A 24,237-nucleotide genomic window follows, 5' to 3' on the forward strand; every position below is an offset into this window, starting at 1 on the left:
ACACATACACTGACAAAACACGTACACACACACACGTTACATTTTTAACTTAGAATTTAAAATTTTTTGATGTTATATTTTATAAGGTTTTTTTATATTTGTTATTGATGTTGTTGTTGTTTGTAAATAAATATTTATTAATATGTTATCACTTGACTTGTTATTACTAATCCACCCACACATCATTTTAAAGCTAGGATGTGGTTTGAGGCCTACTAATTTTCTGAGGTGAAAGGACACTTAGAATAGTCACAGGATCGTGGGATTCAGGTGAGTCAAAGTTTACTACCTAGGAAACAACATATCTGAGTTTGGTGAAACTTAGGCACAAGGGCCAGGGACTTGTGACCCTTAAAATAAGTGCCGTATCACAGATGCGTCCCTGGGATGCTTTGGTAATATCATCCCCTAATCCCTAATTTTTGGCCATTTTGAAAAATTGGACAGATTGATAATACAGGAAACAGGAAGTAGTATTATAGACCGGACCCTAACCTAACCCTACCCCGATTGGTAATATGACCCTGGTTAGGGGAACATATTACCAATGTGTCCCAGGGACGCTTTGGTAATATAATGCTTTTATATTGGCGGTTTTTGGGTTCAGGAAGGTCATAGAGCCATGAAATTTTACGAGTTTTTCGCGAAAAACCGATCGAGCGTACGCTTACGAAGTTTGTAAAATTATGAAACTGTGCACACTGGATAGGGGCATGCCCAGGAAGGACATATTAAAATTTGGGAATTTTAGGTGAAGCGGTCGACGAGTTATTGGCAAAAAAATGATCGAGGGACGCATTGGTAAGATAGTGACCAATCGACGTCATAGTCGGTCAGCCTGACCAGTGCCCCCCCCCCCCCACTACCCCCCCCCACCAAGTATGATGCCGATTGGTGACTGTATTACCTTTGCATCCCTGGGATGCTTTGGTAATATCATCCACTAACCATTAATTTTCGGCCATTTTTGAAAAATTGGACAGATTGGTAATACAGGAAACAGGAAGTAGTATTATAGACCGGACCCTAAACTAACCCTACCCCGATTGGTAATACAAACCCGGTTAGGGGGCTAGGGCGAGCCCGGTTTCAATCTGCAAATTTAAAGTGCCCTATTGGAAGTATGCTCTTGCGGCCTCTTAAAGGATCCGTAGCCGAGAAAGGTGCGCTCTGAGTGGGGTGTGCTTTGGAAGGGTGTAGCTGGTTCCGATCTCCCTGAAAAGAAAAAAACTCTAAGTCGAGAGTTCCATAGACCCCGGTGATGCGAAATTCAAGCCAGAGGAGTGACTAACCTCTGGGCTAAGGTGGTGACAAGCTCGGCCTTCCACTTCTGGAGGTCAAATGTGATCCAGAGGACCCCCGGTGATGGGTTCCAAGCCCAGAGGAGTGACAAACCTCTGGGCTAATGTGTTTAAAAGCTCTGCCTTCCTCTTCTGGAGGTTATTTGGACTAAAAATGACTAAGTCCAGCCACCCATAGACCCCGGTGATGCGTAAATCAAGCCAGAGGCGTGACCAACCTCTGGGCTAAGGTGTTTAAAAGCTCGGCCTTCCTCTTCTGGAGGTCAAATGTGATCCGGAGGACACCCGGTGATGGGTTCCAAGCCCAGAGGAGTGACAAACCTCTGGGCTAATGTGTTTAAAAGCTCGGCCTTCCTCTTCTGGAGGTCAAATGTGATCCGGAGGACCCCCGGTGATGGGTTCCAAGCCCAGAGGAGTGACAAACCTCTGGGCTAATGTGTTTAAAAGCTCGGCCTTCCTCTTCTGGAGATCAAATATGATCCGGAGAACCCCCGGTGATGGGTTCCAAGCCCAGAGGAGTGACAAACCTCTGGGCTAATGTGTTTAAAAGCTCGGCCTTCCTCTTCTGGAGGTCAAATGTGATCTGGAGGACCCCCGGTGATGGGTTCCAAGCCCAGAGGAGTGACAAACCTCTGGGCTAATGTGTTTAAAAGCTCGGCCTTCCTCTTCTGGAGGTCAAATGTGATCCGGAGAACCCCCGGTGATGGGTTTCAAGCCCAGAGGTGTGAGGGGTTGGTATGCTCGCCCTCCCCTCTGGAAGTCAAAAAAACAGAAGTTCCAAGCCCGATTGAGTGATGAGAGTCCGGGCTTGAAAAGGACGGTCTGACCAACCTCTCTTTTGGAAGTAAATAAAGTCCCTACTCCCAACCCCGATGATTCGTTCGATATATGCCCGGGGAGGTGACAACTTTCCTGGGCATGGGGGTCGAGCGTATGAGGGTGTTCCCCTATGGGCCGAGCGGGTCCACAGGCCACCGACCACCTGCCCACTTGCGGGGTGGGTGGAATGGGCCGCCCGCTGGCAGTTGACTCCGATAAAAACCATTGGTCGCTGAAAGGCGTAATTCTGCCCGTGCGCGAGTCGAAGGGGGCATACAACCCCCAAGGCGAAGACCGGCATTTCGCTGGTCTAATGTGGGATCTTCCAGATTTTCCCCTCCGTGGGGACTTGGGAGCGCACCACCGGGCCCCGCGCTGGAAACGGCCGGAGGCAAAGAGCGCATTAGAGGTGACACGGATCGGTCTTACACAGACCGCGGCTGGAAGATTGCAGGGGCTCGGTCTACAGATCGCGGCCCCTTCGTCTTCTTAAATTCAGACTAACCGTAGGCTCCGGGGGCGAATCGTAAAACCTATGCCGACCTCCTCGCGCTTTGAGGGGGCCAGGATTTCTCTTCCATTCTCTTCCCTTAAACGGACGTCCTTTACGCCCGTTCGAAATGTGGCATACACGGAGCACCAGGGGCAGGCTTCTAATCCGAATACCGGCTTTTAGAACGATCCTCCCAGCCTTGTGCTCCAGCCTCTATGGCTCGGGGACCACCCCCGTTAAACACGGGGTAACGTCCGCTTGTCCAGAATGGTTCCGAGGGAGACTTAGTCGATCGGTCGATATAGTCCACCACAGTTGGGTCCATTAAAAGGTCCCCGTCGGTGGTGCCTTAGGGTCGGGATCCTATTGAGGGAAGCACCCAGCCCCTAGCCTGCACCGTCAGGGCCTTGAATCGTACGTTTTCCAAGTTGCCAAACGATTGCAGACCCACCTCGGGGTTGCATTTGAAACTACTTCACGGTGCGTGTCTCTTCCTCCGTCCGGGGGTCGAGTTCCACGCACCACCGACTCTCTCTCTCTTTCCCCAAGCCAGGTTTGAGAACCAGAGAATCGGCCTGGTTGATCCTGCCAGTATCATATGCTTGTCTCAAAGATTATGCCATGCAAGTCTAAGTACGCACGGTCGGTACAGTGAAACTGCGAATGGCTCATTAAATCAGTTATGGTTCCTTTGATCGCTCCACACGTTACTTGGTATAACTGTGGTAATTCCAGAGCTAATACATGCAAACGAAGCGTTGGAAGGGCCGTGGGGGTTGGTGACTGGTTCTCCTTCCCCTTGGCCCTGGATACATGCATTTATCAGAACCGAAAACCCTCCCGACTCCGGTCGGGTCCGCTTTGGTGACTCTAGATAACCTTTGGCCGATCGCAGAGCCCTTCGGGGCGGCGACGTCTCATTCGAGTGTCTGCCCTATCAACTTTCGACGGTAGTCTACGGGACTATGGTGGTGACCACGGGTAACGGGGAATCTGGGTTCGATTCCGGAGAGGGAGCCTGAGAAACGGCTACCACATCCAAGGAAGGCAGCAGGCGCGCAAATTACCCATTCCCGACACGGGGAGGTAGTGACGAAAAATAGCGGTGCGAGGCCCTTTTTTAAGGTTTCGCGACCGAAATGAACTCAATCTACATCCGTGGGTGAGGACCCATTGGAGGGCAAGTCTGGTGCCAGCAGCCGCGGTAATTCCAGCTCCAATAGCGTATGTTAGCGTTGCTGCAGTTAAAAAGCTCGTAGTTGGATTCGGGGATGGGTCCCGGCTGCCGGGCCTCTGCTCGTCTGGAACGTGGTGGGAAGCTGCCCTCCGGGGTGGTGACCCCCCGCTCTCTGGGTGGAGGTCGCGGGTCCCGGTCCCTACTTATCCGGTGTCCTCTGCTCCCTTCTTCCGCGGAGAGGCCCTTAGCTGGGTCGTCCGCCGCGGTGAATACGTGGGTGGCGGAGGGTCCGGTGCGTTTACTTTGAACAAAACAGAGCGCTCAAAGCAGGTGGGGTGTCCGTCCGCTCTCTTGGTCCTGTTTCGTGGGTTTGACGGACCAAGGGTCATAATTAAGAGGGACGGCCGGGGCCTTCGTACTGCACCGAGAGAGGTGAAATTCGTAAACCAGTGCGGGACGGACGATAGCGAAGGCATTTGCCAAGAATGTTTTCATTAATCAAGAACAAAAGTCGGAGGTTTGAAGACGATCAGGTACCGCTGTAGTTCCGACCATAAACTATGCCGACCCGCGATCCGGCGGCGTTGAGTTAACGACTATGACCCACCGGGCAGCGTGAGGGAAACCACGAGTCTTTGGGCTCTGGGGGGAGTATGGTTGCAAAGCTGAAACTTAAAGGAATTGACGGAAGGGCACCACCAGGAGTGGAGCTTGCGGCTTAATTTGACTCAATGCGGGGAACCTAACCCGGCCCGGACACGGTAAGGATTGACAGATTGATGGCTCTTTCTCGATTCTGTGGGTGGTGGTGCATAGCCGTTGGTAGTTCGTGGAGAGATTCGTCTGGTCAATTCCGGTAACGAATGATATCCCAACTTTTAAGTAGTTACACGGCCCTCTCTGGGTTGGCCTCTCCGAGGGTCCCCATTCGCGGGGGGTCCCCATCAGGGTTGGTGGGTTTGGTCCGCCCTGGATCGGTCGGGGGGTGATGCGGTTGACGGGGGGTTCAGTTCTGTGTCGAGTGGGTCGCTTCGGCCTCTCCCTGTCGCATTCGGTTCCCTTCCCGATGCCGTCCGCACCTCGTTCCGCTCTCCGGGGTGGGTTGTCCGTCCTTCGCCTTCCTCGGTGCCCTCCCGCTTACCGGGGGCCTGCGGATGGGGTCGCCCAGGGAATCGTCAGTCGGTGGCTAAACTTCTTAGAGTGATTTGTGGCACAGAAGCCACTTGAGAAATGGAGCAATAACAGGTCTGTGATGCCCTTAGAAGTCCGGGGTCGCACGTGAGCTACAATGGCTGGTTCAACATGTGTTTACCCCACGCCGAGAGGCGCGGGCAATCCTATGAACGCCTTCCCCGCTGGGGATAGGGGATTGCAACTATTCCCCTTGAACGAGGAATTCCAAGTAGGCGTGGGTCACCAGCCCGCGTCGATTAAGTCCCTGCCCTTTGTACACACCGCCCGTCGGTACTACCGATCGGATGACTTGGTGAGGTCCTTTATCGGGGGTCGCCTCAGCGAGATGGGAAGTCGATCGAACCTGGGCATCTAGAGATAGTACTCTTTTCCCTCTCACATGACCCATATGCAGGTGAGTAAGTACAGGTAAGTATACATATAATGGTTTCTCTTGGTGATGTGTCACAGGTACTGTACATCATCACAACTACATACACTACAGAGTGTCCACTTACTTGGAATTGTGGGAAAGTACACATTTGTCTCAACTCTATAACAAATAGTGTGCCGGACTAAAGAAAAGCAGTGCGATTTTAGGTGTACAGCCTGTGGTAACGTGTAAGTGTTTGTGTTAGTGTTGCAAGGTTAGGTAAGATCTTGTGATAAGAATGTGTTTATTATATATCGCTGTATTGTAGAGAAATCCGCTGTTTTGAAGACGTACAATCAGTAACAAGCAATAAAAGATAGCTGTTGTTAACTAAAAGACCTCTATTCCTTTTGGAGCATTAATGTTAATTTGGTAACAGGATGCTGTAAGTAGTGCTTTACGTGATACACGGACTGATCATGACTGCTGTCTTAAACCTTACCCTTCTAAACAGCTGTCTTGTGTAAATCTCATTGACATAATGCTGATTACTGAGTTGACATGGTTTAAATTTTGTTGTTTGGTGGGACTGGTTTCCTGAAGTCATTATTTTCAGAATCACAAAATGTATTCTGAGCTTCTAATGCTTGTATACTTCTATGGTTATGGCTGCCTGGAGGGAAGTTATGTGTCTGGTGCAGGGCCTAGGAAATAATTTCAAATATACAAATGTTCTTGGCAGAGTTTGGGTCGGTGTTTTATAGAGCTAAGTAATAATGAAAGCAGGCTGTAATACTGCAATACTTAAATGGACCAGCAGGAAGTAGTTCTGTTAAATCCACAGCAATAAACATAAAACAACAAGAAAGCGCTTAACGTAGTCTCTTTCTACAGGCCGCTTCGTGGCCATCCAGCCACTGGGCTGGAAATCTACTGGCATGGTTTATGTTGTTCCTGGTTTAAATCTTCTGATAGAGGAGTCACGGCACAGGCATGTTCACACTCAGCTCTGATACTGTACTGATTTGTTTCACTCTGCACAGTGTGCTACCATGAATCCTATCACTGTTTAATGATGCATAAAGCTTACTATACTGTTAAAGTCGCAGTGTTTATCCATGCTTTGTTTAAACAGAGTTAATTAAACACAATCTATATGTTAATTATATTCCTTCCTTAAGTTTTGTTGCTTAAAATGACACATTCTATTTGGCTTTTTTGACTGCGCTCATATCAAATACATGCACGTAAGTGACACCTCAGGCTCTAAACAGATAAACACAGATGAAACGAATGGAATGGGTAATCAGGCCACTGTGCAAAGCTGGTTAGTTTACTGATTTATGAGCAGTAATATTGAAGTAATATGCATGAAAAATGTTTTGAATTAGTGGTGAATTAGGTATGTGTTGAAAATATGCATAACTGTCTTTTATCATTTAACTCTGCATGCGTTGTGACAGGAACTATATTCATTATCCTAGGACACATCGCTCAGTGGACTTGGCAGTGAGCCAGCAGCATATATTGATCAGCAATAGCATTAAAATGAAAGGACCACCACAGGTATATATTTGCAGGGATATGGATATGATGGTGGATCAGACACAGCAGTCCTGATAAACGCCCAATGGCTGATCTCCATAATAAGAACAATGCTCGTGAACATTTTAATAAATGTGCAATGACTTGACTAATAGAATGTATGTTAGCCTAGTTTTTAAAAGGCATGTGTCAGATGTATTAAGGGATACATTTCCTTTTTTGATTGTTTTATTGAGTTCTGTAAGTGAAATGTCATTTAAATGACGTGTAATGTCTCTTTATACTCTCATTGCTTTTGTAATGTTTGAAACATTCATTTAAAATGAAGTTAATGTATTTAATCTTGTTTGCACTTGAAATAAAATGCTAATAATTTTTTTTCACCTGTTAGTAACAGTAGATGTAAGAAATGTAAAGTGCTTGCAGTTTCTATGTTCTGAGTCTAGAAAGTGAGAGTCAAAGGAGCGTTCATTTAGTGAGGACTTGATCACTTCAAAACTGGCATTTGGAACTAGTAGTTTCTTTTTATTTATTATTTTTTATCTTTTTTCTCAATATAATCTTATCATTAGAGTGATATGGAAATTTAGAAAATGTTTCACCTCTCCAGAATTACAATTAAACTTAGCTATAAGTCTGTTTTAACTAGGGTGACCAGACGTCCTGTTTTACCCGGACATGTCCTCTTTTTTAGACTTAAAAATATGTCCGGCGGAATTTCACAAATCAAATTCAAATCAAATCAAATTTTATTTATATAGCGCTTTTCACAACAAAAAGTCGTCACAAAGCAGCTTTACAGAGATCCGGGTCCAAGCCTCCTATGAGCAAGCCAGGGGCAACAGTGGCAAGGAAAAACTCCCTCAGCACACGAGGAAGAAACCTTGGAAGGAACCAAGACTCATACGGGGAACCCATCCTCCTCGGGTCAACACCGGAGACACAATAGAGAACAGAAGTAAAAGTGAAATGATGACCGATGAAGGGGTTATAGTAATATAAATGTAGTATATTAGTGATGATGGAGAAGCAGAAATGAAAATGGTGAGGATGATGATATTAGTGATGTATGAGTCTGATGAAGGAGGAGGTGATCAGGGATTCTGTGTGAGATTTCCCCGTCTGGGATTTTGTTTTTCTAGAGCTTACATAGAACTTCGAGAAGCATTTCGTTCACAAACTAGTCCCGCCCTCCCCTACTCCGATTGGTTCGCTTGAGTGAGAAGGGGGCGTGGTGAAGTAGCCTAAAATCTTCTGATTGGACGGTCTGACTGTAGAGCTACCGTTATTGGTCGATAACCTTCTCTGTAAACATTTAATTGGTCAGTCTGCACGTCAGTAGTCCTTGTTTACGTCAGGCAAAGCTCATGTACCTACCCTCATCTCGAGCAGCTATGCCGAAACGTAAATGTAAGTTCTTGGATGAGAATGTAACTGTCCTCTTTTTCACCATCTCAGATCTGGTCACCCTAGTTTTAACCCCTAAAATTAGCAAATAATCTTTAAAAAAAAGAAACTGCAACTCTAAGACGAAGAATCGAATTGATCTATAGTCTCAGAGTTGAATTTTCAAAGTTGGGAAATGAGAATATTCTGCTAAATGTGAGAAACGTACATATCGTTAGTAAAAAATATACTGAAGCATAATCTTGACTAAAATCATTAGATATGATACTAAAATAGTTGAATTGCAAAGCTGCTCCTCAGTGCACATGGCACATTACTGAAGGGCTATTGAGACCTCACCCCTTGCACTGTTCATTCCTCCATCACATGTACAGCATATGTCCAGATGATTTCTAGAAACCTGACACTCACCCACTACTGAAAGCACACATCTGGACCTAAGGACTACCTAAAGTCTGGTAAGTTTTGACGATTTTTATTGACAGTAATAGCATTGAAACATTTAAGCAACTATTAAATCAATGTGTAATCTCACAGTTGATTGCTATCTGCTAAATCAGAAAAGCTCAATGAGCAATTTCATTTAAGAGACTAGTTTAACAAGACTAGCAGGCTAGCAAGAGGTTAGCTTACCAAGACTAGCATTGGCTAGCTACCTATATATTTTGCCTCAATGGGTTTCTGTAACCAAGAACTGAAGCTTATTAATTATTTATTTAACATTTTGAAGACTATCAGCTTTCATGTTTTTAGACATAGTCATTTTATTCTCAATGACTTTTAATAAAAAAAAAGGATGAGTGTTTTGAATCCAAATGAACGATTGCCCCACCAGTACTGAGATAGCAGTGATGCTTGTTGCAAATGTTTTTCAGCCTGTGGTGGACTGTGGAGACCCAAAATGAGATTTGCGTTCTCACAGTTCATCGGCTTATTTTTATTGACATCATTATTAAAGGTGCACTTGACAATGAAAAATGACAGAGGGCGAAAGTTCACACAGAAATCTGATTAAACAGCATCCGTTTGATAAAAACAGCCCCCCAGGTAACAGCTCATAGTTCATAGGACAGTTATAGGAGCTAACATCTAATCAAAGCTGTGTAGAAATGGTTCGTGTCCTGTTTCTCTCAGAAACTTCATCAGATCTTCTGGACTAAGTCCCATGGTGGCAGCATTGGTCATGGGGTGGAAGTACACTCTCTTGTGGCCTCCATTGACAAGGTCACTGTCCAGAATGAACTTCACGCTCTGGTCTTTATCACAGAACAGAGACAGAGCTGTGGCACAGCCCTGGCCCACCTTCAGCTTCTCCAGCATCACTCCCTCATCGGCAAAGCGCAGGTTTCCGCTCCCCACACCCAGCTTCTTGGCCAGGTCACCGAGGTTCACCTGTCGGTCATGACGAACAGAGACCAGCCACAGGCCCTTTTTCTTCTTGTCTTTTAAGAAGAGGTTCTTGGTGATGGCCCCATTGAGATGCTCCACATGCGGCAACATCTCCTCCACAGTGAAAACCTGGTGAGAAATAAATACCCAGTGTATATTTATCTGAAAGGGGCAGATATTTATAAACCTCAGATCTACTCAAATGTGCTGTGTGACAATTATATTAACGCGGATTGCATTTGTTTTATCGGTGATTTGGCGCCGTTTGGCGGACACGGCTGGAACTACAACTGAAAGTACACTGCAGCTGTTTGGCGGTTCACTGAGTGAGTTACAGACTGAAGAGGACGGAAAAAACGGAGCTGAATGTGTTATGGACAGAGGCATTCCATGGGTCCACAGCGATTAACAGAATAATTCTCAAAATAATTCTCAGTGTTTATTTCATGATGATGATGAATGAATGAATTTACCTCAGGGTGCTCCACGCAGTCAAACTCAATATTCAGGCTTTTTAGAAAACTCTCTAAGTCTGTCCGAAGTTCTGGGGAGGACATCGCGTAAAGAGCGGGTCAGATGACCTACAAAAATAAAGTAAATCTCTGTAGTGTGTAATTAAACTCTTACAGTGCGTTCACTGCTGACTGGAGAGTCCAACCCAAATGGCTCCCTGCTCCCTACACTACAGAGTGCGCTGGTGAAGTTTTATATTCTACACACAAATAGTTCAGTTTATTTTCAGTATGGTGCTTGACCCCGGTGGCCGTGTCCCAGCCTGCTCTAATTTAGACATAAAGTCAGCAGTTTAGGACAGGGGACGGTGTTTGTACCTTTTTTCCGTTTGTAACGGAGGGTACTAACTAGCGCAGAAGAAACCATTTGACATCGAGCCATGTTCACTCGGCAAAATGCAAATGCGCATGCGCAAAGAACTAGTCAACAATAAAAGTCCTGTACTTTATACAATAAAAGTCCTAAGTTTTATAGTTGAATAGTTTATATATATATACACACACACACACACACCAAATGGATGTAGTTCCCAAGGCCAAATATTTTTCCTAGGCCCTTGAAGACTCGAATGTTATCCTACATCTCTATCTATCTGTCAGATTAGCTGACGTTTAGTTCAGTGTGTGTAGAACATAGACTGTAGAAACCACACCAAAACAGGTGTTCTTTGGCCATACTTTTTGGACATAGTGCATTTTGTAGGGAGCAGGGAGCCATCTTACACTGACCTTGTGTCTCCAGTGCAGTGCAGTAGAGAAGCCTTTTCAGAATTAAATATGAAGACTTTTAGAAAAAGGAAATGTGAGTAAATTTAGAAGCCCCAAAAGCTCACTTCTTTCTTTAGTGTATATGCACAGCTGAACGTATGTGTCCACACAGTGTAGCTGAATTGACTCAGTATGGACAGACTACAAGCCTTTGGAAATGAGGTATATGACCTCTGTTGTCTGTGGACCTCAGTGGTAAAGAAGTCCAGGCTGTCTGCAACACTCCTTATAACTTAATTGTGATGGAGTTTATATGGAAAAGCTGTTTAAGTGATTTTTTTTAAATCAGCTTAGTTTCTGTGTGGAAAGACTGGGCTCTGAATCTTTTTATTCTGATGGTTTGTTATTCTGTTCTCAAAATGGGGGAATTCACTTTACAGCAGGCAGCCAGTGGTGTGAGGCTGAAACTGATTTAATCGGATTATCTGGTTTCTAGTGTGTGTTAAGGTTCCTACTGTTGGAGTTGGGTTTGTAGGAAGTGCTGTAGATAATGCATTAAAATAATCCAGACACAACATGCAACAGTTTCTAATTTGTTAAGTTTATTATGTTTATTTGAACGGCAGTGTGTTTATACCGGTTTATGTATAAAATGTTGATATTGAACCATAACGGCAGAAACAATTACGCAACCAAAGTACAATTTGAGCTACGTTCAATTTATTAAAATTAAGGATACGTTTACAGTTAAGAATAGGGTCGTTTAGGGTTAGATTTAAGGATAGGTTTAGGGTTAGCTTTAGATATTACCAATAGCATTGATTAAGTACAAAACCAGCCATTTCTAACCTTTTTGAACTTAAAATCAAGTTAGGTTCAGGTATAAGGCTAAGGTTAGGGCTAGGCCTGTCACAATTGCCAATTTGTTGTGTGTTTGACATATTCTCTAATAAAGTAATAAATAAATAAATAAATAAATGAATAGAATAGTTGTGATAAACGATATTATTGTCATTTTAAGACTATAATAATATAAGATGTATTAATATAATAACCCAATAATGCAATTACAACCCTTTTAAATATCATTAATTTTTTGCAAAAACCTATTAAGAATATTCAGACCTTGCTATTGGAACATCAAAATGTCTAATTAAATATAACATTAATTATATAAAATAATTCACAGTTTTTAAACAGATCCATCAAATGTTGATAAAGTAATTATTGTAACATGCCTAGCGCTAGGATGAAATATTCACTGTTAAACGGGCACAAAACCAGCCATTTCTTACCTTTTGTGGCTTACAGTCTTTGGGGTTAGATTAGAGTTAGGCTCAGGGATAAGTTTAAAGTTATGGTTAGGTTTATAGGCTTTGATATTAGCAAGAACTAAACAAGTCAAATCCAGCTGTTTTAAATATTTTGGTGCTTTAAATTACTTTAAGTGTCAAGTTTAGGTTAGGGCTATGTTCAGGGTTAGGTTTAGGATTAGATGTTAGCGATAGTGTAAACGTAGAGAAAAACAATGCAGTTTCTTGTTTTGGAAATTAGAATTAGGTTTAGATTAGGATTAAGTTTAGATTAGAATTAGGTTTAGATTACAATTAGGTTTAGATCAGGATTAAATTTAGATTAGAATTAGGTTTATATTAGGATTAAATTTAGATTAGAATTAGGTTTAGATTAGGATTAGGTTTAGATTACGATTAGGTTTAGATTAGAATTAGGTTTAGATTAGGATTAGGTTTAGATTAGGATTAGGTTTAGATTAGGATCAGGTTTAGATTAGGATCAGGTTTAGGAAAAGTTGTAAGGGGATCTTGGGAATGGGCTTTTAGTAAAACTCGTACCAAATTATTTTGGGACCAGTCTGCGTCTGCACATTTACCAGCCTCTACATGTTATACTTACCCATGGTTTTGACATAGAGACGTTGTGGGTCAGAGCAGATGGTTTAACCAGTCTTACCTGTGAGTTTACAGTGTTGTATGTTTGATTAGCTACAAACTCTGTTCACTAACGCTCAGCTAAAATATTGTTGAAATGTGTGGTGTACCTAAACTGTAAACGGAGAACGCCCATTTGTACAATACTCTGAGAAATATATCCTGAACATGTAAAATGCTGATGCTGGCTAGATGTTTGTGAGCCAGGGGTGCTGCAGGATGTTCTCCAGGGAAGGTCTGGATCCTGGCCGTTTGTCCAAACAGCATTCCAGCAGATCCCGACAGCCTGCAGAGAGACAAAGACGGACAGTGAGATGTTTTACTCTGTGTCTAGTGGCTTCTATTCTGTCTATTAATGAATAGTTTGTTTATTATGTGTCATTTTCTGCTTTGAGACTTGACGAACACTTTTCAAACTAGGGACATTCTGGACGTGAAATGATCATGTACTACTGTGTTACTGTGTTTATGTGTGTGATTCTTACCTAGGGAAAGATACCAGGGGATGTAGAGCTCCTGGCTGACGATATCCGTGGGGTTGTTAAAGGGAAATCTTCCATTCAGAAGGACGAACAGTGTGACTCCGATCTGCCACACTGTGAACGGCTCAGCGTTGTAAGAGCGATCGTCAAACCACTCGGGAGGAGAGTAGTCCTTCGTTCCTTCAGAGGAGAACAGTGAAGTTAAACTTTAACCGGTGAACGCCATAAACTTTTTGTCATTTGACTGTTACTTGATTGTTTTCTAGAAAGTGAAGTTGTGGTGGCTTCCGTTGCTAATCCTTACCACCAAAGTCGCTGTAGGGGTCTTCTGTTAAAAAGCTCCCACAGCCAAAGTCCAGGATCCACAGACGCAGACCTTCAGGGACACTCTGGATTAGGATGTTGTCCAGTTTGATGTCTCGATGGACGACTCCTTTGGAGTGGATGTCGATCATGGCCTGGACCAGCTGCTTCAGGATTTCCTGAACGTGAAAAGAAGATGGAGTTAAATCAATTACAGCAGGACATTAAAGGTTCTGCTCTTGACGATGTGCTTTCTGGCTCCGCAGGACAAACTGTTCTGAAACTTGGGCTGAAATACATTGGGTAGTGCTTTAAATGACTGTTTTATACGATTGACCCATTCTGTGGAGCATGAATGTGTTCATTTAGGGACATTTGATTTATTAATGAATAACCAATCACTGGATGAGGAAGGTTTGATACGTGTTGGTGGTAAAAACGACAGCAGCATTGTGTCTCACCTTGGCTTCCTCCTCATCCAAGTATCCTCCTCTGGCCTCCAGGTAATCTATCAGGTCCATGGATGGCACTGGACGCTCCATTACCACCACCACCTCATCCTGAAGTTCTAGCCAGTCCAGAATCCCAACAGAGAAGCGCTGCGTATCTGTGGCATCATCCTCATTTGCCCCAGCGATGGACATCAGCACTACTTCCAGAGGATCCTCCCTCTGTTCTCCATCCACTGTCTGTAACAGAACACAGCTGTTTTAATATCAGTCCAAAAAGTAGTAAAGTCCGATTTCCTCAGCAACAAACACATGGATCTACACAAGGGGGCAGCAAAGAGCTTAACGGTGCTAAAGAGCCTTAGTAATGACACAGAGGTACTTACTTAACAATGATCTTACCTGTCTGTCTTCTACATTGGTCCATACAACCCACCTTCCAAAAGCTCCTCCCACCTTCATGATATGTCATCAGAAGGCAGTTGTCCTACTCATTAAACTGAAAGATCTCACTCTTATGACAGTTTTGGCACCACAAGAGGTTAGTCAACATGTTTATAACAGCCTCCATTTTTCATTTTGGTGAGAGCACCACTTGAAGTTATTTTCTGACCTGAGGCTTCTGTTCCTCGTGTGTTAAAATGAGCCCTGGCTGAGGCTCCACAGAGTCACTCATGGGCTGCTGAGCTGAATGAGGCATTAAAAGAACTCACCACAGTAGTGCGTGTCACATGGTCTGCGGGGATGTGTTTGATAGCCACCTGTAAGTTTAAAAAAAGACTGGATTTAACAAATGCCACTGCTTTTTAGTGTCAAATTGCTGAAGTGACCTTTGGTTTTCCCGCACTATAAAGTAAATGTTTTGATATTTACAGGTAGCCCGTCTTCTCTGCGGATGCCAGCGAACACTGAGCCGTATCCTCCTTCCCCTAGACAGTCCTGCTCCTCATACAGCAGCTCCAGCACACCTACAAGGAGAGGAAAGGGTTAAAGGGAAGCTCCTCCAAATGTCAGACATGTCTGAGAAGTTAAAGTTTACGATATGAAGAAAGTCATCCAGAGTGAGTTGATGTTTGTTGCTGCTTTCTGGAGAAACTTACAGGTGATGGGTGTCTCTCAAAGCCCCATCACAGTAATTTGTTTTGTGAACAGATGTTTGAGTTTCATGAAGTTTGTTTCACAATGGCCACAATTGTACTCAGATCAACATCATATATCAGAGCCCAGAAGATATGTGGACATTCACTCTGGATGATTTTAGATCTACAGAACTGTTGACGTGTGTGTGTTATTTTAACGCCATATTTCTCACGTCTCAAGGTGGTGTCATTCAAAACATCGTCATCTGATTCAGTGTCCAGCTCCTCGCTCCACTCCTCAGATGAAACACCCTCCTCAGACGAACTGTCCTCAGGCGAAACGCCCTCCTCGGACGAACTGTCCTCAGGCGAAACGCCCTCCTCGGACGAACTGTCCTCAGAAGAAACACCCTCCTCGGACGAACTGTCCTCAGGAGACACACCCTCAGGTGAATCTCCTTCATTGGAAACAGAGGCGGGTGATGTGCTGGAGCTCTGTCCCTCTTCCTCCTCCCATGCACTGGCAGCTCTCTGCTCCTCATCCCTCTCCACGTCCTCCACCTTCCATCTCTTTCTCTGACTGCAGCAGAGCTTGCTCCTCCTCCTCTTCTTGCCTCTCTGGACAAGGCCGGTGTTCACTGGAATATCGTTGGACCTCAGGGCCTCTAGGGGCGCTGGGTCATCGGCGTTTGCCCCTGTGGAACAAGACAAGATCGGGAAAAAAATCTGCAATTATGCATTTTGTGAAAGGGGATAAATTTAGACCTCCATGTTAACATTACATAGTCTACGCAGATTGAACACCTAGAGGTCACTGGAGATTCCTATTAAAAGTCCACTAGGATATTTCTAAATCCACTAATAATAATCAATATTTAATTAATAATTAACAATAATAATTAATAATTAATAACTAATAATCTAAGTCCAATAGGATATTTCTAGGATATTGTATATTTCTAAAGCACTATATTTCAAGGGCCCCTATATTTCAAGGACCCTATGTTTCCAGTCCCCCCACCAGCCCCCACCCCTTGAAGACTAATCCCAGCTAGCAAGGTAGATCTGGGCCGATTCTGGCTCAGGCTCGGCACTGTCGGCTCACTGACGTCTCGGCGTGAATGCGGCACCCTGTATCAGGCCCAGTTCCGGCTGCACGTGGGCACTGTCGGCTGGGGAGGCGATTGCCATTGCAGTTAGCACACTACACTGATCAGAGCATTTTATTAAATACTGCGTATTAATCGTATGTGGCCCACATCTATAAATAAAAGAAAATACTGGTAACTGTCTGGAAAACGGTGTAATAAATGTTAAATAAATACAATCATTATTTTAACTTGTTAAATGCCATACAGTTATAGGTAAGCTCTGTATTGTAATATTTTATAATATTGATGTAATGACTGGGACACGAACTGACTGGGGGGGGGGGGGGGGGGGGGGTGAGGGTGAGATGAGGTCATGCCCCTCGCTGCCGTTGTATGTTTAGCTGAACCTTTATGTGCTTTTAGGTCCTTTACACCTTTATTTGCTACACAAAACATGGGAATTTATTTTTTAATTAATCCGAGAACTTACATTTACGTTTCGGCATAGCTGCTCGAGATGAGGGTGGGTGCATGTTTACAGAGAATGTTATCGACCAATAACGGTAGCTCTACACTCAGACCGTCCAATCCGAAGATTTTAGACTACTTCACCACGCCCCCTTCTCACTCAAGCGAACCAATCGGAGTAGGGGAGGGCGGGACTAGTTTGTGATCGAAACGCTTCTCGAAGTTCTATGTAAGCTCTAGAAAACAAAATCCCGGACGTTTGTGAAATTCCGGCCGGACATTTTTTAAGTCTAAAAAAGAGGACTTGTCCGGGTAAAAGAGGATGTCTGGTCACCCTATGATAAATAGGGTTAATAAGTAGACAGTGCCGTGCTGAAGGGAGGAAATTGTTATTTAAATTTTTGAAGACGACAGCTTTAAAATGAACGAACTCTGAACGAGAAAACGGAAGGTGGCAGAAGCGAACCGCTGTAAAAACACAGAAGAAGAAGACGATGAAGATTCGCACTCTTTTCTGTGACCGCGGCGCGCGAGCAGCTCTCACCAGCCTCAGGGAACAGCTTCGTGTGTATAGAAATAAACTATTACAACCGATAATGAGCCAGATCTGGGCCGAGTCTGGCACTAATGGCGTGCTTTGGCTCAAACTCGGCTGTGGTCCGAGTGTGGGCCGATACAATTTTGCTAGCTGGGATGTAGATATTGTTAGCTTTCTAGCTACATCTAGTAACAAACGTAAGATGATCTGTGCCCACAAACAAATTTCTACATTTTACTACAGCTCCAGGGTTTCATAAATAAATTAATTTCTTAAATCATCCCTAAACTGTAAAGTTTAATCTTGTGTTATTTTTTTCTCACAGCTAGTTACAAATTTAAATATAAACAAAACGATACTTCATTTCATTTACTGGGCTTTTCCTGCATAAATAATTCTGTAAAACATGTCTCCTCCACTTTTCACAGAGAGTTCATTATAGAGAAGAAATTTGTGTCAGAAATTCTGACAGAACTCACTTTTCCTGGGGCACAGAACGGTTCTGGACATCGTTATCTCGAAGCAAGTGTCAACTCGATCGATCCAACTCTGTTTGTGTTGTGATTCGAATTCTGCATCTCTGGGCAGATTCGGTGATGATGTCATCAACTGTCACAAAACTGACCCACAGTCGGAATCCTGTGGTCGCGGTGGAGACAGTGGACACTAGAGTTAATGCAATCACACAGTGACAAAATGGAGGACAGGATTTTAGGGGTTAGTAGTGAATAGTGATCAAAATTAATAATTGAATCCAAAGTATACATTCCTATTTCTCATTATCTCCACACTACTGTGCACTTACAGTGATGAAAGAATGAGTGGAAATTATATTAAAGCATTGGGAATATGTTTATTTCTGAATGGTTGATATTAATTGCTGTACTGGTTTATTTGTGTTTTAAGGCAGGTGTCGCCTCTCATTGGAAATAAAATCCAACAGAATAAAATTTCTGTAGAATTAGGAAAGAATTTGCTGTCATTCAAATAACTGGTCAGTCTATGACCCCTTAGGTTTGCTGTCCATTTCCTTCCTCTTTTCTTTGGAGAAAGTCCCCTCTTTAGACGAATAATCATCAAGTGAAACATCTTCAGTGGGAACAGTGGTTCATGACAGACTGTCTGACTGAAATTCTGTTCCTCTTTGCTCTCAGTCACCTCTTCATTCCCTCTCTATTTTCTTTAATTCCACCTTCTGAATGTAACATTAGAGAGCGTAAAACATCTGTTTCTGCAAAGTTTATGTTGCTTAATAAGTTTCTACAGAATGCTGTTAGCTATTTATTCTCAGTCCAGAAGAGACATTGATGTGTTTAAAACTACTAACGTTACTTGAGCAGAGAAGAGCTCTGAGTCTGAGTTTAAACAAAGGCGCTGGGAGCTAAGTGAGGCTTGCTAAGCTCTGCATTTAGCATTTTAAATGTTCCGAGATGTCTTTACATGGTTCAGTCCAAACAGGAAAGTTAATAAGCAGTTAAATTGGCCTCGAAGTAGGTACAAACTAACGCTAACCCCTCACGGAAATGATTTATTTTCGATGACAAAGCTTTTAAAGAGGATTGTTTTGCTGTCTGTTGCTAGACAGCTAGCTGAGGTTGTTTGGCCTCACTGTTTTTGTCCAGTTTCTCGATATTAAAGTAGACACCGGACGAAATACAGTACAAATTAATAAATAAATCAGGCCAGCATATTTTCATTGAGTCTCTACATAACTGCCAATGAACAAATTAGGCAGTGTGTTAAATATAGCTCTCACCACAGCTAGTACACTGCTTTAAAGGTGCAGTAGGTGTTTTAATTTCATTTCATAACTAGTATCAATACACTAAAATAAGTACAACACGATTAAAAACAGTTATTTCACAACCTTTGTCAGTACAAGTGCTTTCCGTGCCTGAGAAAAGCTGTTTGACAAACGGCAGTTGGGCCCAGCCTGCCTGTCTGTTTTTGTGGTTCATCTGATTGGCCTCCGGAGGTCTCCTTAACTAATGCACCAGTGCATTTCTCAGGGTTTGGGATGTGAGACATCTAATGGCAAAGTAACTAAACTGTAATAACATGCAAGCACTTCAATGAGATTTACCATTGAACCTTTAAAAGCTTGTGTTGTTATAGTCAGCCGGGTTTAACTGTTAAACAGAATTACTGTGTTTTTTCTGGTAGTGGTAACTCTGTCTGTTGTGACCTGTGCTGCTAATGCAAATCTATACAGTTAGTGCAGTCCAGTCCAGTTCCAGCTTGTGGCCACTGTGAAAGACAGCATAGGCAGCAAACTGTGAACCTGGGTAAAGCGGTCGACAGTGTCCTCTCGCTCAGAATCAAAACGTGACACTGTCAAGCTTCTGGCTAAATTTTTTGCCTTTCTTCTTCCACATGAAGGTGAACACGTTTGTGTTTGCCCACATCCCCCCCTCGTAAACAAACGCTCATCACCAAAACCTGCTGGTCAGTTTGTCCTCAGAGATAGTGATACATTTTCAGACAAACCTTCCTTTGTTTCCCTCTTCAAACAGCAGCCAGAAAAAGCATGTCATGGTTAGTCAGCAGATTTTATTCTATGATCAAACGTCGGCTCAGATTAATATACCTTTTCTGTGTAATAATTAACTTAAAGGAACTAAAGTTGGAATGTAGGATGTCCATTTCAATTCTGCAGAGTAGTTTGTACAGCTGCAACACACCCAAATCTACTCATGAATGCCCTCTCTTACATTTTTCTTGTGGGTCATTTTTTATGTTTTATTTTTTGGGTCACCTTGTGATTATACCTGTATTTTAGTATTTAACACGTGTTCTCACGCACACATTCTGACTGTCCGACCTGTGTTGTGTCACATACCAAAAAGCAGCCTGGTTTTAAATGTGGATGCTGCTAAACAGGAGTAGGGTGTTACACAGATGGACATGTGAAAATATATTGGTATTCACAACACATCACAAAATATTACTATTGAAAACAGCTTGTATTTGTAGTTCTTCGTAGCACATTACCTGGTAGTACTTATTGTACGTATAGAAATATTAGTTTAAACAAGTATGTGGGTCTGTTAATTAGCTATTGGAATGTCAGATCGCTATGATCTGAAAATGAACCTGATATTATCTGATATAAGGCATCTGTTGACACGACCACAAACAGAACTGTTTCAGGATATCGTTATGATAGACAGAACGATAACTTTAATGATCACTGAGGGTAGTTGATGTTACAGACTCTCAAAGACCATCAAGACACCAGTTAACAGGACGTTATAGGAAACACAATAAACACACACTGAGCACCAAACAAAAAGAAACAATGAGATTTTTACAGTGGCAACGCTACAATAAGGATAAGGTATAATGATAAACGGATACCTCCTCCTTGGATCACCACCTTAACGTGGTGGAGGGGTTTGCATGCCTGCGTGAGCCTAGGAGCTATGTTGTCGGGGGCAATAGCCCCTGGTAGGGTCTCCCAAGGCAAATTTGTCCTAGGTGATGGGCCAGACAAAGAGTGATCCATAAAGACAAGGATGAGAAAGACAAGAACACGGACACAGCCTCCCTTGCCGGCATTACCGGGGCCTCACCCTGGAGCCAGGCCTGGGGGAGGGGCTCCTTGGTGAGCGCCTGGTGGCCGGACTTTCACTCATGGGGTCCGGCCGGGCTTAGCCCGAAGAAGTTACATGGGTCCACTCTTCCATGGGCCCACCACCTGTGGGAGAGGTAGTAATCCAGGTCTGGTGCATTGTGGATCGGGTGGCGGTCGGGGTCGGAGGCCCTGGGGTTTTTGATCCTCGGATACTGAAACTGGCTTTTGGAACATGGAACGTAACCCCTCTGGTGGGAAAAGAGCCTGACCTGGTGCGTGAGGTTGAGAGGTACCGGCTATATATAGTTGGGCTCACTTCGACACACAGTATGGGCTCTGGAACCAATCTCCTTGAGAGGGGCTGGATGCTCTTTCACTCTGGAGTTGCCCAGGGTGAGAGGCGTAAGGCAGGAGTGGGCTTCATAGCCCCCCGGCTTAGCGCCTGTACGTTGGGGTTTACCCCAGTGGACGAGAGGGTAATTTCCCTGCGTCTTCGTGTTGGGGAAAGGGCTCTGACTGTTGTTTGTGCTTATGCACAGAACAGCAGTTCAGAGTACCATGCCTTCTTGGGGACCCTAGAGGGGGTGCTGGAGAACACTCATTCTGGGGACTCCATTGTTCTGCTGGGGGACTTCAACGCTCACGTGGGTAATGACAGTGAGACCTGGAGGGGCGTGTAGTGTATGTTGTGTATACACCGTGATATATATAAATATATATGTAATATATATTTATATATTGTGTTTGTAGCATTTGACCTTATTCAAACTCTTATGATTACTGACGTTTTGACTAATGATAATAATTATTATTTTTATGATTGACTTAAATGACAAAACATTAACAAGTAGTTAGAGAGTGCATACTGTCATCGCTACGTGAGTTCTTCAGGATTTTCAGACTTTTAATGAACAGACTCCACACACTGTTATTTCAAATAATGGAAATATTTTATTAAAAGGAAAAAGAATATTTACTTAACATAGCATAATCTCAAAATCTCATGGCATCAATGCAGGTGAAGCCGATTCGAATTTAAAGATAAGCTAGGTGATATGACTTGTGACTAATGTGTTGCTAAAGGAGGTTTTAATTAATGTATAAATTTATCAAGAGACTTAATTAGGCATCAGCTTCTGAAAAGTGAGTAAAGTTTGCTTGCTTACTCTTTTTGCTTTTTTCACCGAGCCGTCGGGTCCTACAGTTTCAATCTCCGTTCTCCGGGTCTTTGCTTCTTATCCTCCCCGCATTGTCGAAGGTAGGCTCACTGGAAAGGGGATTCCTCCCAGTTTGAGTCAGACACTCTTGGCCTTAGACGGGGTGACGTCAGTCTGGGGGATTCCCTCACGGAGGACTGCTGGCCTGGCTGGATTGTTCCCTGAGAAAGGGGGGGCATCTCAGAGTCGTTAGCTCGTTACTCGAGTCTCCAGAAGCGATGCCCTCAGAAGTCAGCTTATGACGCTATCAACTAATCTCAGGGGTGATATCTTATTCTGGCCAAAATAAGTTTCACCTGCTCTGATCAGTCATGAGATTAAACTTAGAGTGGGCGATAAAACACAAACACAATAAAAAGAAAAAAGATTACTTAGAGTTACTCGACGTTACTTGTAGTTTCTGTATCACACTGCTAGCTAACACAAGACGTCTCTTGGAAGCTGAGTGAGGTCCTTTTAGAGTCTTTGATGAGTCGTTTCGTCGGCGTAAGGAATAATGAAGAGCATCGCACTTGAAGAGAGTAAGCGCAACGTGAGGAGGTTGCCGGAGAGCGGCAGAAGAGCTCTGAGAAGAGCTAGAAGGGCGAGAAGAGGAAGCGAGAGGGCGAAGGGCGGAAGCTAGGGAGCGAAGGGCAGAAGCTAGAGAGTTAAGAGTTGAGAGCGTAAGAGACCGGCGTGAGCCGGGCACACTCTTTTCAGAGGTGGCACGGTCACGCCCAACTGGGAGGTATCCTTCCTTTGATTGGATCCTGGGTCTGAGGCTCACGTGACTTGCTTCACGTTTCAGAGAGAGAGAGAAAAGATTCATGCATACACAAAAATTACTTATACATGTTTGTGGTATAGCATAATGAGTGTCCTGGATTATTAATATCAAACATCTACATATATATATCTTGGGTATTTTACGATTACATCCCACTACAATATTATGCTAGAAGATACTAATTCATTTTCCTAATTAGAGACAGAAACTTTCTTTCATGATTGAAACAGTATTACACATCACTTCATTAGTTGGTGGACGTTCATCTGAGGACAACAGAAAGTGACATTCATACATATCGCATAAACACATTTATTAAAATTTGATTAAGTCTGTTATGTATTTAGACGGCCTCAGGCGAGACGTGATTTTGCAAACGTCCACTTGGGGTCGCTGTTGTTCCATGCTGTTCGTCCTGTGCGGATGGGTTAACAGGAGTTCAAACCGAGGTTACCCGTTAGCCATCTGTTGATTTCTGCAGGAGATAATCACAAGCCACTTAGGCGCCAAGCCAAAAAGGGTCCTTTTTAATTCCGGTCTTTACCACCTTGTTTGATCTTCTTTTTGCCTAAGAGCATCATAAACTGGGTTTGTTTTCTTTCCATTTCTGAAGACGACGGAGGGGGTCACTGGAAAGTGTCCTGCTCAGTCTTTGATGTGAGCTTGTGTGTGCGTGTGGGTGGGGGAGTGCAGAGTCTTTGCACACACGCAGTCTGTGGAATGTGGGGTTCTGTTCCCAAAAAATCCTTGTCAAAGGGGGAGAGTCTTTCATTTCAGAACCTTTCATTTCTTTATTCGATCCATACTCCACTACAGGCGTGATTGGGAGGAACGGCCCCGCTGATCTGAACCCGAGTGGTGTTCAGTTATTGGATTTCTGTGCCCGTCACAGTTTGTCCATTACGAACACCATGTTCGAGCATTAGGGTGTCCACAAGTACACCTGGCATGAGGATACCCTAGGCCACATTTCGATGATCGACTTTATAGTCTTATCATCTGATCTGCGGCCATACGTACTGGACACTCGGGTGAAGAGAGGCGCTGAGCTGTCAACTGATCACCACCTTGTGGTGAGTTGGATCAGATGGCGGGGGAGGATTCCGGACAGACCTGGCAGGCCCAAACGTGTGCTGAGGGTTTGCTGGGAACGTTTGGCAGAGAAACCTGTCAGAAAGATCTTCAGCTCCCACATCCAGCAGAGCTTCGATTACATCCCGGGGGAGGCTGGTGACATTGAGTCCAAGTGGGCCATGTTCCGGACCTCCGGACCTGTTGAGGCGGCTGAACGGAGCTGTGGCTCCAAGGTCGGGGTGGCAATCCCTGCACTCGGTGGTGGACACCCCGGGTGAGGGGGGCTGTCAAGCTGAAGAAAGAGTCCTATCAAGCCTGGTTGGCTCAGGGGACTCCGGAGGCAGCCAACA

At 44.0% G+C, this 24,237-nt stretch overlaps 3 protein-coding genes and 1 long non-coding RNA gene across 5 annotated transcripts; 1 reads left to right on the plus strand and 3 right to left on the minus strand.

Annotated features, from left to right (window-relative positions):
- Nucleotides 1-8,966: 8,966 nt before the first annotated feature.
- LOC136687664 (prolyl-tRNA synthetase associated domain-containing protein 1-like) lies at nt 8,967-13,045 on the minus strand. Of its 2 annotated transcripts, none has more exons than XM_066662183.1 (3): nt 12,957-13,045; nt 10,151-10,258; nt 8,967-9,806 (listed from the first exon to the last, which is right to left on the minus strand). In XM_066662183.1, exons 2-3 carry the CDS (start codon nt 10,232-10,234, stop codon nt 9,378-9,380), a joined length of 513 nt encoding a protein of 170 aa, XP_066518280.1. In that variant the 5' UTR covers nt 10,235-10,258; nt 12,957-13,045; the 3' UTR covers nt 8,967-9,377. The 2 variants fall into 2 exon arrangements, with proteins under 2 accessions (XP_066518280.1, XP_066518279.1); XM_066662182.1 differs by lacking the exon at nt 12,957-13,045 and adding an exon at nt 12,812-12,865.
- On the minus strand, nt 13,008-14,542 carry LOC136674175 (serine/threonine-protein kinase pim-2-like). The gene is made up of 5 exons (XM_066650069.1): nt 14,537-14,542; nt 14,093-14,320; nt 13,633-13,810; nt 13,332-13,508; nt 13,008-13,132 (listed from the first exon to the last, which is right to left on the minus strand). The coding sequence occupies exons 1-5, from the start codon at nt 14,540-14,542 to the stop codon at nt 13,035-13,037; spliced, it is 687 nt and encodes a 228-aa protein (XP_066506166.1). The 3' UTR covers nt 13,008-13,034.
- LOC136687663 (RNA polymerase II-associated factor 1 homolog) lies at nt 14,534-18,238 on the minus strand. The gene is made up of 4 exons (XM_066662181.1): nt 17,736-18,238; nt 15,393-15,854; nt 14,954-15,048; nt 14,534-14,841 (listed from the first exon to the last, which is right to left on the minus strand). The coding sequence occupies exons 1-4, from the start codon at nt 17,860-17,862 to the stop codon at nt 14,749-14,751; spliced, it is 777 nt and encodes a 258-aa protein (XP_066518278.1). The 5' UTR covers nt 17,863-18,238; the 3' UTR covers nt 14,534-14,748.
- Nucleotides 14,728-15,534, plus strand: LOC136687665 (uncharacterized). Its single transcript, XR_010800498.1, has 3 exons — nt 14,728-14,843; nt 14,956-15,141; nt 15,401-15,534. It is a non-coding gene; the product is annotated as an uncharacterized lncRNA (long non-coding RNA).
- Nucleotides 18,239-24,237: the final 5,999 nt, after the last annotated feature.

The sequence above is a fragment of the Hoplias malabaricus genome, chromosome 2, assembly GCF_029633855.1.
Source record: "Hoplias malabaricus isolate fHopMal1 chromosome 2, fHopMal1.hap1, whole genome shotgun sequence".
In the NCBI taxonomy this organism is placed as follows: domain Eukaryota; kingdom Metazoa; phylum Chordata; class Actinopteri; order Characiformes; family Erythrinidae; genus Hoplias; species Hoplias malabaricus.

Coding starts and splice junctions, on each gene's coding strand:
- LOC136687664 (XM_066662183.1), bottom strand. CDS start 10,234: ATGTCCTCCCCAGAACTTCGGACAGACTTAGAGAGTTTTCTAAAAAGC. Junction 9,807..10,150: donor ACTGCGTGGAGCACCCTGAG/GTAAATTCATTC, acceptor ATTTCTCACCAG/GTTTTCACTGTGGAGGAGAT.
- LOC136674175 (XM_066650069.1), bottom strand. Junction 13,509..13,632: donor CCCCTACAGCGACTTTGGTG/GTAAGGATTAGC, acceptor TCTCCTCTGAAG/GAACGAAGGACTACTCTCCT. Junction 13,133..13,331: donor CCCCTGGTATCTTTCCCTAG/GTAAGAATCACA, acceptor GTCTCTCTGCAG/GCTGTCGGGATCTGCTGGAA.
- LOC136687663 (XM_066662181.1), bottom strand. CDS start 17,862: ATGACATCATCACCGAATCTGCCCAGAGATGCAGAATTCGAATCACAA. Junction 15,049..15,392: donor GAATGACACCACCTTGAGAC/GTGAGAAATATG, acceptor CTCTCCTTGTAG/GTGTGCTGGAGCTGCTGTAT. Junction 14,842..14,953: donor GCAGAGAAGACGGGCTACCT/GTAAATATCAAA, acceptor TTAAACTTACAG/GTGGCTATCAAACACATCCC.